Source organism: Gymnoscopelus braueri (assembly GCF_963280865.1).
Source record: "Gymnoscopelus braueri genome assembly, chromosome: 1".
NCBI classification, from domain to species: Eukaryota; Metazoa; Chordata; class Actinopteri; order Myctophiformes; family Myctophidae; genus Gymnoscopelus; species Gymnoscopelus braueri.
In genome coordinates this window covers 11,179,913-11,194,725 of record NC_137603.1, presented here as the reverse complement: position 1 = coordinate 11,194,725, position 14,813 = coordinate 11,179,913, and the positions used below count along the sequence as shown (strand labels likewise).

Sequence of the window (14,813 nt, the reverse complement as noted above, 5' to 3'; positions counted from 1 at the left end):
GCCTTGTTGAATTGTGCTATACAAATAAAACTGCCTTGCCTTACACACAAATATGGCGTGTGTCATGCTGACTGTGACAGCATGACATCAAACCCAAACAAACCATGTCGTTATGAGTCAGATCGGCGGTGCAACATAGGTTTGAGGGCCCAAATTCTAGATGTGAGGGCTACGTAGTGGCCCGAACCTTTTATTGTATCGTAGTAAATAGCCGATCTACAATCTCACGTGCTGTGAGCTTGTAACTCGGCTATTTCCTCTACCCTTGCGTGGCACTCATGCTCACTCGTACGACGAAGTAGGGCATTCATTTAAAATAAAATGAACAAAAGGTTTAAATATGGAGATACAAGGTTCTGCCCGACAGCGGTGACATACAAGGGAATATATGTAGAATATACTGCTACACTCTGTCAATATAATAAATGCAATAATAATGCAATAATTATTTCAAGTGCATTGTGGAATGTAATAATGATGCTACCTTCTCACTCTCAACATGTGCCATATTTAATATTTATTTATCTTCCTATGTTGCAATACCACCTTCTTGTATATCGTATAGTATAGTTTCAAATGATATACATATCTGTATATTTGATGTAAATAGTTTTAAATAATAATTTGAATATATTTCTATATTGTTGCTTTCAGTGTAATGCAACAACCTCACAGAGACAATATGCAAACATGCCTGGCAATTAAAAAAAAACAGATCTTTAGTAGTTACTCTCGTTCTTAGTGCTGTCTGGTTAAGTCATATTTTATTGATCCAAGTGGGGAATCTTGTTTCTGCCCATTCTAATGTTTATCTTACCTGATCTAAATATAGTTTTGGCATTGTCACTGCCCTCTGGTGGACGAATGTGTAGACAGAGAGACAGAGAGTCATTACAATAGTTTTTGTAGGTGTTCGCAACATACCAAATGTCTTGTTTGAGACGATTACATTAATTTGAATTTTAGGAGTAAGGAATTTCTTTGCTGTGCTGTCCTCTTCCCAGAATGTGGATGAGTCCATTGTTTCCACGTTTACCGGAGGGCAGCCCACCAAGCGACGGTGAGTCTCCAACCTTCTTCAGGAGAGACCTGCTGGAGTACCTTGCGTCGTATCGTGCACCCGAGCTCGCTGGCTGGATCCAGAGGATCCAAGAGCACGACTTGTCTGAGAGCAGGTGGGTGCTATATCCAGAGCGACTTACAACGTGCAAGATCTAAGTAAACAGCATTGTACAACAAAGTATATTACACGGTTAAGTGGTTAATCAGACAAATTGATTAGGTTAATTATAAAAAATCTATTAGAATATTTTTGTGTCGATACGTTCTAAGGATTTAAAAGATATATTTATACAAATAATTTGGGGGGGAGAACAATGGACAAACAACTTTGAGATCCAGTGATGTAATCCTTTGCCGTCACAGGGGTTAAGAAGGCATGGTCATAATTTAGCTCAGAAATACATAATTCGTCATATCTCTGGAATTAATCAGTTGCTGCTGCAGGCAGGGTTTTGACCTCCAGGTGCATTTCAGCGTTTTCATTCTACTGATACGTGTCTTCATTGTTAATAACTCCATATATTTCCGCTGTCAAATAACTCCATATAATTCCGCTGTCTATTGCCAGAGTCTATGTGATTGGTTCTACTCCAGGGAGGTTTGTTGGTAAAGATATGGACCGCTGGGGACACCTGAGACTCAGGAAGGTAAAGACTCTTCTTTCTGTCTGTCTATCTGTCTCTCTGTCTGTCTGTCTGTCTGTCTCAAGACATCTCATGACTTGCATTTGTTTTTGTTTTTTTAAGTTATTGTATGAAAACACGAGTCCCATTCCCAATGAAGAAACCTGGCCTGTGATTGGTCAGTTCTCCAGCATCGGCTCCATGGGAGTGGACAAGACCAAATGGTTGACGGGGGAGTTCCTGCGCACGATGAGCACACTGGGTAAAACCTCGCTCCGGTCAGACCCCCCCCTGCACCTGGTACGTTCCACTCGCCTTATTGCAACCACTGCCACATTTAGAGAGGACTAGATAGGACTTTGTTGACACCTGGGGGTTGTTAGAGTAGCCAGTAATTGGATACAGATTTAGATAAAAGACACAATAAAAACAATACAAATATTAAACTCAATACTCATTATACAAATTTAACAATGGAACAATGGACTGTGTGAATGGAAAACACAATCTTGACACAGGAGAGGCACAGAAGAGTAAAATGTACTTACTTGCAGCAGGATAGAAACGGTAGTCTTGTTGTTTATCTTACTGATAAATAACTGTAAGATTTTAAAAACAGAGAAGAACTAAAGTAAATCTTTACTATATATTTATAAGCACACATTTATAGCAGTCAGTGTGTAGTAGCAGCAAAAAGGAGGCAGATTTCATATTTAATGAAATACCTAGGAACTTCTCTTACTCTTTCAAATTTGCTCACCCCTATACCCATACTTCCCACAACTGCGTAATGGGACATTTCCCAGCCCAAGATGGTTTCTAACTGCACAATATTTGGCTGAGAGAGAGAGAGAGAGAAAAAAAACTGACCGTTAAAACTAAATGTTTTTTTGTAAAAGGTTAAAGCACTATATTCTGATAGTAATGTTGCTAGTGTTTGTTCTGTAACAGGGGTCTCCCTGTCTTTCCAGCTCTTTAATAAACACAATACATTTCAATCGGGAGAGTACCCATTTATTCGCTATCATTTTAAAGTGTTCCAATTTTGTTTGCTCATTGCTTTGTGTCATCACTTCCTAATTCCAATTTCACTTGTTTAATCTGTATCCTGTGTGAGTTCTCTTTCCTGATTGGATAGAATTGGTATCCCGCCCTGAAAATGAATTTTCTGTTTACTAAAGAGCTGGAGAGACAGGGAGTCTCCTGTTACTGAACAAACACTCCATAGCAATGAGTACTATCAGAATATAGAGCTATTCTACACTTATTGTAACAAAAACACGTTACTTACCCTACCTTTTAAATTGCACTAAAAGCTCTGGTTTGTGTTTTGTAGCTGTATCCTTCAGTGGAGGATGTGAGAACCAGTCTGGAGGGATACCCAGGTGAGAAACATATATAGAGCCAATAATGAAACCCACCTGATACCAGTATCTAGATGAGACTATGCAGCAATTTTGACCACAATGACCACAATCACTTATGTGATAGCGACGGAGTGTGCTCATTGCTCAGAACGGAAACATTGGCTCCATTGTTTGACGCTGCGTTCCAGTCATGTTGGAAGTCATGCTGGTGCATGATTTGTCAACCCGTAGATCTCTGACATGTAGTTGTTGACTTCACGGCAACACGGCAGACAAACTGTAAACAGCCAGCGTCATTAAACAACTTTTTTATCACCTGAACTACTACTACTTTAAAACCATATACAGCAGCTAACAGTTGCCACATACAGTAGCTGTGTTGAGAGGTTATTGACTTTAATTAGACCTGGAACACCTATACGTTGTTATATATCTTTGAAGTCGGCAACACCTCTGTGTAGTTGTTGCTATATACAGTATATAGCAACATAAATGATTTTGATAAAAGATTAAAGTTTTTCAGAAAACTTAGGTCAGGATTTAGAACATGTTTTTAGAATCGGCCTCAGGTCTAAATGGGTTAATAACATAGTTATGTAGTAATTGGTTTGTCATCTAAAGTGGCACAAACTATAGCTGGCTAAAACATTAGTGGTTGCTTAGATAACGACTCAATCCATAGACCATGAGTGGAGATTCTAGGTCAGATTTCAGAAATGCAAACCAGGCCCTTTGGATGTAAGATCTCAGAGGAGTCTTTTATATAATTTGTTCTTTTTGAACATTTGCAGGCATACAGTGTAATAACCAAACGTGTATCATCATTTTAAATAACGGAACCGAAACCAAACCTCCAAAAAGACACAAATCACTTATGATTTATGAACAGTTGTTTACAGCATGTTGTGTACATGTGACTGTAACTGTCCTGTTATGTTGTTATTGTACTGTAGCTGGAGGCTCCCTGCCATACAGCATCCAGACAGCTCAGAAACAGCTCTGGCTTCACACATTTTTCCAGTAAGTTGGATCATGGCTAATGGAGTCACACACACTGCATACTTAGATGAATATAACTATCTGCATTTAACTTCAACTGTGTGTGTGTGTGTGTGTGTGTGTGTGTGTGTGTGTGTGTGCACTCCAGCCGGTGGCAGGCAGAGACCACTGGGAGGAGTCATGCTATGCCTCACATCAAGACTTACATGAGGACGTCACCAGATTTCACCCAGCTTGCCTGGATCCTCATCACAAGGTGAGGTCTCCAGAAAAAGTGGCCAATTAAGTTCAAGTATCTGGCTACTGTGGATTTTTCATCTTCATTTCTCCTTACACAGTTTTTATGTTCTGAAATTCTCATCTTCAACTCACGTTTAGTTTTGCTATATAAACTAACCCGCAAGGACACTTCAAGAGATAGAAAAAATATTTGGTTTTGCGACAGATCCTGTCTTTAATGTTCAACTTTTTTCAAGCATGGGGATGTAAGAATTGCCTCTGATCATAGCACAGTACAGACATAGGAAAATCTTGCCTGGCATTGCCGTCACATGTTATTGTGCTAACGTGTTGCTTTGCAGTCATGTAAGAGAATGAAAGAGATGTCTACTACACAAACTTATACTGCATCTACCATAAAGGGAAACTCCAACTGGTGTGCTTTTTGCCCTGCCCACAGGAAAGCGTGCCAGGCTAATGGCAGGTTCACGCTGCAAGTTTTTTGCCCAGATTATGTTGTTGCTGGCTTATTTTGGCACTCGCGACAAATCACCCGATCTGACGCAAGATCGGGCTTCGCTCGCCGAGGTTTAGCTCGCTGTGTGTGAAAAGTTCAACAAGCGTTTCCAGATATCTGCCATGTTTGATATTTGGTGCTGTTGCCAACTGGAAATCATACATTGTGAACGGGGTTGCGATCAGCACTGAGAGCATATCCGTGCTACAGACAATGAGAGCACAGGGAAGCTTCCTAAGTCCTCGACTCCTTTACAACTTTGTAGCTGTGAGGCAGGTCTGCCTCAGCCTGTGCTACCGTTGTCACAGCAGCTACTGAGGCCTGCAACAGAGTATTTAAGAACGCTGTAACTTTGTCCTGCAACATTCTGCAACTGTTTCATTGCAAATCATTGGTCTGAAATATAAATAAAAACACTAATGACCCCTGTAGCAACCTATAAATACGATGGCTTGTATTTGTTCTAATGTGTGTTTGTGTGTGTGTGTGTGTGCGTGTGTGTGTGTGTGTGTGTGTGTGTGTGTTTGTTTCTGTGTTTCTGTTTAGTTCCAACCTGTCTAAAGCAGCATGGGGTGCTCTGGAAAAGAACAACACTCAGATAATGGTACGCTCATATGAGCTGGGAGTCCTCTACCTGCCTTCTGCTTATGTAAGATACACACACACACACACACACACACACACACACACACACACACACACACACACACACACACACACACACACACACACACACACACACACACACACACACACACACACACACACACACACAGGTCAATTGACTTTGCACTACCCGATCATCTCAGCATATTAAAACAAGTACTGGGTAAATCATGTTAACAATGAAGCAAACCAACGCTGATCAGGATTAAGCCTATCATTTGCCGAAGGAAAAAAAAAAAGTCCAGTGACATCACTCAATAGACTGCTGCATCACCTCCCAAAAAGAACCTTGAAGATTTGTTGTTTTTTCGGCAATGGAGTATAAACTAAACGTAGCATTATATCAATGCAATAATTTGGTTGGAATATGCAAGGAAACATCTGGAAGTTGCATCTTAATAATGATATTGTAAACTAGATATCCCTCCTGCTCATTACTATGCACAAATGTACTGTATACTTAATCCATAGTGTTTTGAGCACTTACATTTTTCTCTGTGAAATAAATATTCACCACCGCTGCTACAACTTTGTCCTATGAGAAACATTGAAAGGCTATCTGATGGTGTGCATTATTGTCCATCTTTCTTTCAGAACATGCAAACCTTCCCTATTAAGAGAAACCCATATCCTATCACGTCTTCTACCAACGCCTTCCCTGTGCCCTTTGACCTGCCCCCAAAACGCTACTCTGAGAAAGGTGTGTGTGTTTGTGTGTCATTCAGTTGTGAAGCACTTCATTAGTACATTTCTGTACAGCAAATCATGTCTTTTTAACCTTTGTTATTATTAACAATGGTAGTAGTGATATTTGCTGTATTAGTATTCATTCCAAGAAGGCAGCCAATAGTGTTATGTTTTGGTGCCTGTACATTGTCTTGTTGTGCTCTTCTGTTCTCAGACCAACCATGGATGTGGAACATTCCCTACACCCAGGCCCCTGACACGCACGGCAACATCTGGGTCCCCTCCTGAATCACACACTACTGCACACAGAATACAGACAAAAAACAACTCATTGATGGCTTCTTTAACCACTTCAACTCTATACTTTGTTGTTTGTCAAATAGCGATTATAGCAGATCTAAATGCTCACAACATGTTGAGATTGTAGATCTGCTATTTGTGATGAATGTTAACGTATTTTGATCAAATTGTCATCTATTCACGCCAAATGACATGCTCAGAATAGTGATGCTAGGCTTCATGTGTAAAGGTCCTGTCACACTGCCAAGTCAATGAGTCCAAACTTTCCTCCTTTCTTTAAAAAAAAGTGTTTTCTCGAGGTAAAATATTGCCCCGGAATATGTAGGCAGTAGTTTTGTCATGTGACATGTAGACATGTTCAACTTGTGTTTATCAAGGTGGATAATTTTTACTTTCCCCATCACCCAGTGTGACATGTAATGAACATACCAGTATTAAAAGGACAAAGTCTTGCAGTGTGCAGACTCTCCATCAAGGCAGGCCTCCAATCACCACGTCAGCTTTACTGCTCATTATCCACTACCTCTCTACGCATAACTGTGTGCCTGCGCGCACACACCCCCATCTGTGTGTGTTTGTATGCCGTCGTGTATTTTTTGCAAATTGTGCATTTCCACTGCCATTTGCCTTGTTAGTTGTGGCAAAACTAATGCAAAGAAGCCGTCTGTACATAATGTACTGCATGTCAGTCTGTCAATAGCCTCCATATCCAGGCTTTTATTTTCCTTCGCGTTTTGTCATCACCTCTTGCTTTTCTCCAGCTTTTTTGAAGGCTGTTATAATCTAACATGTGTAGCCAAGCTGCACTATGGTTTTAACATTTTTGTTGCAGGAAGCCAGTCCTACATGGATGCTCATGCTAACTCATTATCTACAGTAGCTGCATCTCTTCAGTGTTTTCACTGTCGATCTGCCGTCTGTCCCTGTTCGTGTCCTTTCTATTCCTGTCTCTCTCATCTGTCATTGTCATGTGGACTCTTTCATGTATTTCTCTGTTTGTTACCATCTGTCTCATCTCTTGTTTTTGTTTATTTGTGTTCCTGTCCGTCTCTGTGTCTTGTCTTGCTCTGGGACTGTCTCTTGCTCTGTTCCTCTTTTAAGGAACACTGTGTGTAGACCAGTGGTTCTCAGAGTAGGGTCCAGGGACCCTTGGTTCTTTTAAAGGGTTTCCAAATGGTTCCTTGCAGGACAGGTATGTAACTCTGAGTGTACAAATGGAACCACATCAGTGTTGCCAGATGGGAAATGTTGAATTATCATACCGAAGGCTTAAATTATCGTTTTTGAAAGACAACTATCGTACACAGCCAAAAAAAGAGAAATCGCACGTGTAAATATGTAATTTCACAAAAAATATCGCATTTAGTGTAAGAAACAACCTTGTTTGAGACTCCTACGTGACAAAAAAAGCATTATATGTGCTGCGTGGAAGCAGGCAACTTCCTGAACCTTACACAAATAAAAGCCTGAAACTGGACTGGAAAGACGCGACCAGTGTTTTTAATTTTTAATGTCTTTAATTCAAGTACAGGTCTAGGGTCAGATTTACTGATTTCCTGACTTGTTTTGAAAAGCCAAATCGGATCCCGAATCAGCAGCCAGGGAATTTAGTAAATTAACACTTTTTTTATATGGAGAAATTATCGTACATATGGGCATTTTGGGAATTATTGATTGTACATCGTACAGAGGGTAAAATGATTGTACAAATACGATAATTATCGTACATCTGGCAACACTAAACCAAATGGACCCTTGAGATAAATTCCAAATGGATCCATAAGGGTCCCTTATGGGGGTCCTTGAAATTAAAAAGTTTCACTGGTGTCCATCTCTCTCGTTTCTCTGCGTCTGCCCTCTTCTGTCCTCTGTTGAGGTGCTGCTCAGAGGGATGAGCCTCCTTCTTTGTGCAGCTCATGTCTGATATTGACATGTGGAATAGGTTATGACTATGTCTTTATTACTTTGTGTCACTTTAGGACAGCATTTTCTAGTTGTCATGTTATATTTCATTTTGTACCTTACCGTAGACACGTTTTCTATCAACTTCTGAAAAATAAACAAAATATTTTGTTACTTCAGCATTTTTCACTGATTTATTCTTCATGTTTCATTTAATTTCTGTGTAGTGGGACTAAGGTTTTCTCTTTTATTGAATAACATTGGGCAGTTTTATTTCACTGAGACCGCCGGACAGCTGAGAAGTAGACAGTTTAGTAGAGACGGACCTTAGGACAGCTGATTGGGAGACATTATTCGATGTACAGCGGAAAGTATAATGGGGGATTGAAACTGGCTAGCAAGGGTATGTGTGGTTCCGGAGGCATGTACAATACTTGGAAGGAAGACCACTCACTTAAATGCTACAATCCTACACATTCTTGATAGCACAATCAAGAATGTGTCTAGTTAGTACTCTCTCGCTGATGGAGCTCAAGTTCAAACTTTCTCCCTCTTTTCCCCTCCCTCAGCCTCTCTGTCTCAATTTCTCTCTCACTCTGTGTCAATCAGCACATTCAGGGTTCAGTACCCAGCATCGGCTGGTTTATTGAATGGGTGAAATAGGCTCTCTCCTGTCCTCAGGCTCGATTTAGATAAATCTTCATTTTACTAGGCACTTTTTATAGGAGGAAATTATGTAGGAGATGTATGTAGTAAACAGATTGATTGATTGATTGATTGAATACTTTATTAACAGTTTGCAAAAAGTACAGTCGTTCGATTTTACAATGATTGTTAAAAAGCCCTAGGGGCTTGTTTCCATTGTGGTCCTGGGGTAACCTGGGCCAAGGTACTTGGCTAAGCCTGTTTTCATGGCAGATTAGATTTTTACCCTGGTACCTACAGGTTTTTGTGTGTCTTATCAATACACCCCCATCCTGCCTCTGCCTGTCTACACTTTATATAGATACCTTCTTACCTTATACATGCAGACATAAATCAATCTGTTTATCTAAGTCACACACACAAACACACATGCTATGCACAGTTCACTACACTGGAACTATTCCATCATCATGCAAACATAGATTTTTGCGTGGCTGGCAAGTGTGTACCGTGTACTGCATTGGTTCTCAAAGTGGGGTACGGGGACCCCCAGACCCTAACAGGTCCATTTGGTTCCATTTGTACACTCAGAGTTACATTAACATTGATTTTATAATATAAATTCGGGTCCCAGAGGTATAAATGCCATTAAATATGTGTTAAGTTTGTATGTTAATATGTTAAGTTTCTGGGGAAGGACCCCCAGACCCCCCGCTTGGGGGGGGGTCAGTGCATGCCATCATACATAGTCTAGAAAGTGGGGTCCACGCGCATAGGGTGGATTTTTTCCGTCACTTGGTTTTTCTTCATCCTTGAAGTGTGTATTTTAAGATTCTGTCAGGTATCAGGGTGAAATAATAATATAATATAAATAATAATAACCCTTTATTACACATATCCTTAACCCAAACCTGAAAATGGAAGTAATAGAAAAGACCACAACTTTTGAAGGACACAACTAGAGACAAATAAAACCCAAGGAATTAATTAAAGTGGTTATTATTAAGATTCAAGCACATCTTGACTCTAATTAGGCTACAGGACAAAAACAGCACCTAAAAAACGGAGCCAAAATGATCACCATGATGTACCAGACCATGATGTACCAGACTGAAATAATGTCCCACTGGTTCATTTTTTATCCCTATGTTAACACTTATCCTACCTAAACCCCAAAAGGGAAATATTTGGAAGTATACAACATACAAATTCAACACAATTTCCATACAATTTGGCCTCAAGGAATTCATAAAAATTGGTATTATTAAGATTCAAGCATATCTTGACACTATTTTAGGGCAAAAAGTGAAAGAAACTGAGCCAAGAATGCTCAGATTACATCTATATTTGTCATTTTACTAAATACTTGTGTGCGTGTGTTGATCATTCTAAATATGCTCCTCGTTGACTTACATTATACGGTGAAACAGCTCTCAAAGTCACTCTTTTAGCATGTAAACGAACGTAAACAAAGTTGATTCAGACAATATAGAGCATCACCAAACCCAGTACTGTTTTTTTTAAAATAAAAAATGTTAACTTCCTGTTGATTTCGCTATTTGTATTAGGAAGAGAGGCCAAAAAAGGAGGTATACTATTTTTCCTGTTAGACAGACGACCCCCCCCCCCCCTTTTTGTACATATAGCTTTTGTACATATAGGGCCCTATTCCCAGGGACATTTGAACAAACCACTAATTAGGGATTTCGGACTAGGCAAGAGGCGTTTCCCCGCAAAATTCGGTATTCTATGGCACCCCCGTGACCCGCCAAACACCTGAGCTACCCGTTACATTATGCATAGGTGTGGTTTGGGCGTTACAATGATAAAACCAATCACCGTGCCAGAAGCCATTGCCTTTAAGAGAAGACTGCTCTAGCCGTCATCCCGATCCAATATATGCTCTAGCCTATCTACCTGTCTGCACTGTTGCCTGGTCTGATTATTATAAGCCACATTGGGCTTGTTTTCCTTCTTTTTTTTTTATTTTATCCAAATACATTTTTATATTAATTTGTAGCCTATTGTGTTCACAATAAGCTTGTCATATTAGTCAGATCCGGAATAGTATATGAAAGCCATTTAAAATATGTATACTATTGGTACACACCGGCTGCTCCCAAATAATTAATTACATCATGTTGCGACAACGCTCCTACGTGGTACACAGACAAACAGTAGCACATGGGTATAATAAATTGGACAGTTTTAGGAAAGGTCTATAGCCTATATACTCACGTTGGCTGTATTGTTCTATTTCCATCATTCTAATGGATTCCAGGGGTGTGTAAACATCTCTGTAGTAGCTCCATAGTTTCCTCTGAAGTGACGCAGTTAAAGTTAACTTACATCCATATTGTCCCCGTTATCTTTCATCATCCACCTTTGTTCAGTAATCCCGAACAGAGCTAAACTTTAAGTTTACATCAATCAAAGCCTCTCAAACCCAGACACATTGCTGCGATGCGTATGTGCGTCGCCTACCCAAAATAACAGACATCCAAGCTATCAACGGCGCTGCGTCATGTCGTGTCGACAGTTACAGATCTGTTATTTTGGACAGCATACAATGAGGCGCGCGCGCGCCACGGAGAAGCCGACACTAAACCAAAAATATTACATTACGTGGTCAACAACATACTAGACATGTAACTTGCTTGGAGCTTTTAATGCAGTGGTTCTCAACCTGTGGGTCGAGACCACAATGGAGCACCCAACGCCTGGCGAGCTTGTAGATCTGCTATTTTCACAATATTTATCTGTGGAACCGAGTCAAACAAAATGGGGGGGGTCCCCAGTTCAAATATGGTTATTTTGGGGGGTCATGAACGTAGCGTTTACGCGGGGAATATAATAATAATGTAGGCTAATATATATAATATAGGCTATAATATAATATTCACCCGCAGTATGGGTTTAATGAGACAGCAGCCAAAATGAAAATCACACTATGATCCGATCACCTTATAAAAAATGTAAGTGCTTAAGATTTTAGCCCAAACCCAACGGGACCCGACCCGGCCCGTCGGCACCGGCTGAGCCGGGTCTAAGTTTTTTTTACATCCAAATAAATTCACATATTAATTAATTTGTAGCGTAGGCTATTGTGTTCACAATAAGCAACTTGTCATATTAGTCAGATCCCCAAGAGTATATGAAAGCCATTTAAAATAGTTATATATTCCTACACAGCTGATGCCAAATAATTAATCAACAGGGCAGCGCAACGCTAAAGTAGCCTAGGTCAAATCAATCACTGTCTTGTCATGACGCAGCAGTAGAGAGCTCCCTTTAAACTTTAAACCATAACATGACATAAATAATGGATCTTCAGAACTTTCTTCATGTCTTTTTCACCTCAAAGAAATTGTTGGATTATTTCTTCAAATGAAAGCACAGGCAGCGGCCAGAAGGTAACATTGGGTGTGATTTCTCCATTGCAAAAATGATTACGGTTATTCTATGAAACATATATTTCATAGAATAACCATAATCATTTTTAAAATGGTTATGGGGCAGTGTATATATTTATATAGCCCTATTTGCTCCAAGCTGTTTTTTAAATAAAATATAGACTGTTAGGGTAGAATGACTCCAGATTTAATGAGAAATAAGGCTTCTTTAGAAAAATGACTGACGGGCTGGGCTGGGTCTAATTTGTCAATTATTAGTCGAGCCGGGCTGAAATATTTAGGGGATATGAAAGCTCTAGTTAGTAGTTTGAAGTGCTCATGTGGCCTTAGAGTTGCTTCTTTTTGTTTTCATAGACCTGCGGACTGCGGTTGCTTATTTCTCTCCAAGGCTGGCAACACGGCTCATGGTCCAACGCACAAAGCCATTGTAGTGTCTGTGTGCACTTGACGGGTGATTTTATAAACCAGCGGGTGCTTTTAGAATCCACTATCCCCCGTCCCCAAGCCGTACCCATGTGTGTCTGTAGAATTGCAATGTGGGGGATATAGCAACAACACGCCCACGGGCACACCTCCACGCGCAAATAACGGCGTCGGCATAATGGTGACGGGTAGAGCAGGTGCTAGAATAACCTATTGGGGCGGCGCAGGTCCATTATCCCGATTTAACGGGGAATTTTTGGCCTGAGAATGGGGCCCATAGTGTTGGCCCAACATGTTGTTGGGCCAACACATAAACATGGCCATACCCTGGACTTGGTGATCACTAGAGGTTTGAATATCACTGTTGACAGTATTATTGATAAGCCCGAACTAACAGACCACTATTTATTGTGTTTTAATATGACTGTCTCTGATCTAGGGAAAAACAATACAGAATATACTATCTCATCTGCAGCAAACGAGTTTCCTCGTCATCTGGCGTGTGTGCAGGTGCCCCCCCTACTTGATGCTCCCTCAGTGAATGATATGGTTCAACATTTTAATCTCAAATTAGAGTCAGCTCTCGACATAGTGGCTATGAAAACAAAAAAGAAACTTAACTCTAGAGTAACACCCTTGATCAACGAGCACATGCGCTCACTTAAGAAAGAATGTCGTAGAGCTGAGCGAATTTGGAGAAAAAACAAACTCACTATCCACCTAGAGATTTTTAAGAAGTCAACAGTGGCCTATAACAAAGCACTGCGCTTGGCAAGGCAGGCATATTTTTCAGGCATTATCAATGACAACAAGCAAAATGCCAGAGTCTTATTCTCTACCATTGAACATCTCTTAAACCCCCCCCAGGCTTACAAGGAGTCGCTCCCTGCTTCTAAAGCTAAGTGTGATGAGTTTGCATAATTTTTTGAGAACAACATTTTTAGCATTCGAGCTGGTATTATGAATGTTGCTGGCTAGCACAGCAAATGCGGCAAATGGTGCATGGTGCAAAAATGTAGATCACTCCAGAGGAAGCCTAATATCATTCTGCGCAATTAATGAAGAGGAACCATATCACAGATGACATCATCATGTTGTTCACTGGATGCAATACCCACCCCGTTCCTCAAAGAGGTTTTAGACAGTGTGATTGGAGATATCCTAAGAATTGTAATCAGCTCTCTACTTTCAGGCGTCTTTCCAGACTCACTGAAAACGGCTGTAGTCAGGCCGTTACTCAAGAAACACAACCTTGATCAATTGGTGCTGGGTAATTATAGACCAATCTCTAATCTGCCATTTCTGGGCAAGGTCTTCGAAAAAAATATCTTTCATCAACTGGATGTGTTCCTACAGAACAATAAGGTTCATAACAAATTCCAATCTGGCTTCAGGAAAGGTCATAGCACCGAAACAGCACTTGTAAAAGTAATTAATGATCTTAGGGTGTCCGCTGACGACAAAAATGTATCCGTTCTCCTACTCCTTGATTTAACCGCTGCTTTTGATACGATTGCTCACACAATTCTACTACAACGCATGGAGTACTGGATTGGTCTGTCAGGCACAGCCTTGTCTTGGTTTCACTCTTACCTAACAGGAAGAAGCTATTTTGTCAGTCTGGCTAACTTTGACTCAGACAAACACGACATCTGTTCTGGTATTCCACAGGGCTCAATTCTGGGTCCCTTACTGTTCTCCCTGTATATACTACCGCTGGGAGAACTCATCGCCGATCACGGAGTGAACTTCCATTTCTATGCTGATGATACCCAGCTGTATCTTTCGGTAGCTCCAGACGACCCCTGTGCTCTAGAGTCTAGACCCATTGTTGACCTGTCTGTCCAGTATAAAATGCTGGATGAGTGAGAACTTTCTTAAGCTAAATGAGGATAAAACAGAAGTTCTCATAATTGGCTCCAGTGAGCAGAGAGAATCAATAATAAGTAGACTTGGTAACCTGGCTGTAGAAAGTAACACCACAGTAAAG

General features: G+C 40.5%; 1 protein-coding gene across 2 annotated transcripts in view; it reads left to right on the top strand.

Annotated features, from left to right (window-relative positions):
• LOC308084293 (tyrosyl-DNA phosphodiesterase 1-like) overlaps positions 1-14,813 on the top strand; it is a 142,214-nt gene that overhangs the window by 6,240 nt on the left and 121,161 nt on the right. The window contains exons 8-16 of one of the 2 annotated variants that reach the window (XM_080426864.1): positions 1,005-1,175; positions 1,631-1,709; positions 1,809-1,985; positions 3,022-3,070; positions 4,006-4,072; positions 4,200-4,307; positions 5,334-5,436; positions 6,048-6,153; positions 6,355-8,419. In XM_080426864.1, the coding sequence (XP_080282990.1) occupies positions 1,005-1,175; positions 1,631-1,709; positions 1,809-1,985; positions 3,022-3,070; positions 4,006-4,072; positions 4,200-4,307; positions 5,334-5,436; positions 6,048-6,153; positions 6,355-6,428 (934 nt within the window). In that variant the 3' untranslated portion in view covers positions 6,429-8,419. Of the gene's footprint in view, positions 1-1,004; positions 1,176-1,630; positions 1,710-1,808; positions 1,986-3,021; positions 3,071-4,005; positions 4,073-4,199; positions 4,308-5,333; positions 5,437-6,047; positions 6,154-6,354; positions 8,420-14,813 lie in introns of those variants that run through there. The other variant, XM_080426865.1, reaches the window with a different exon arrangement.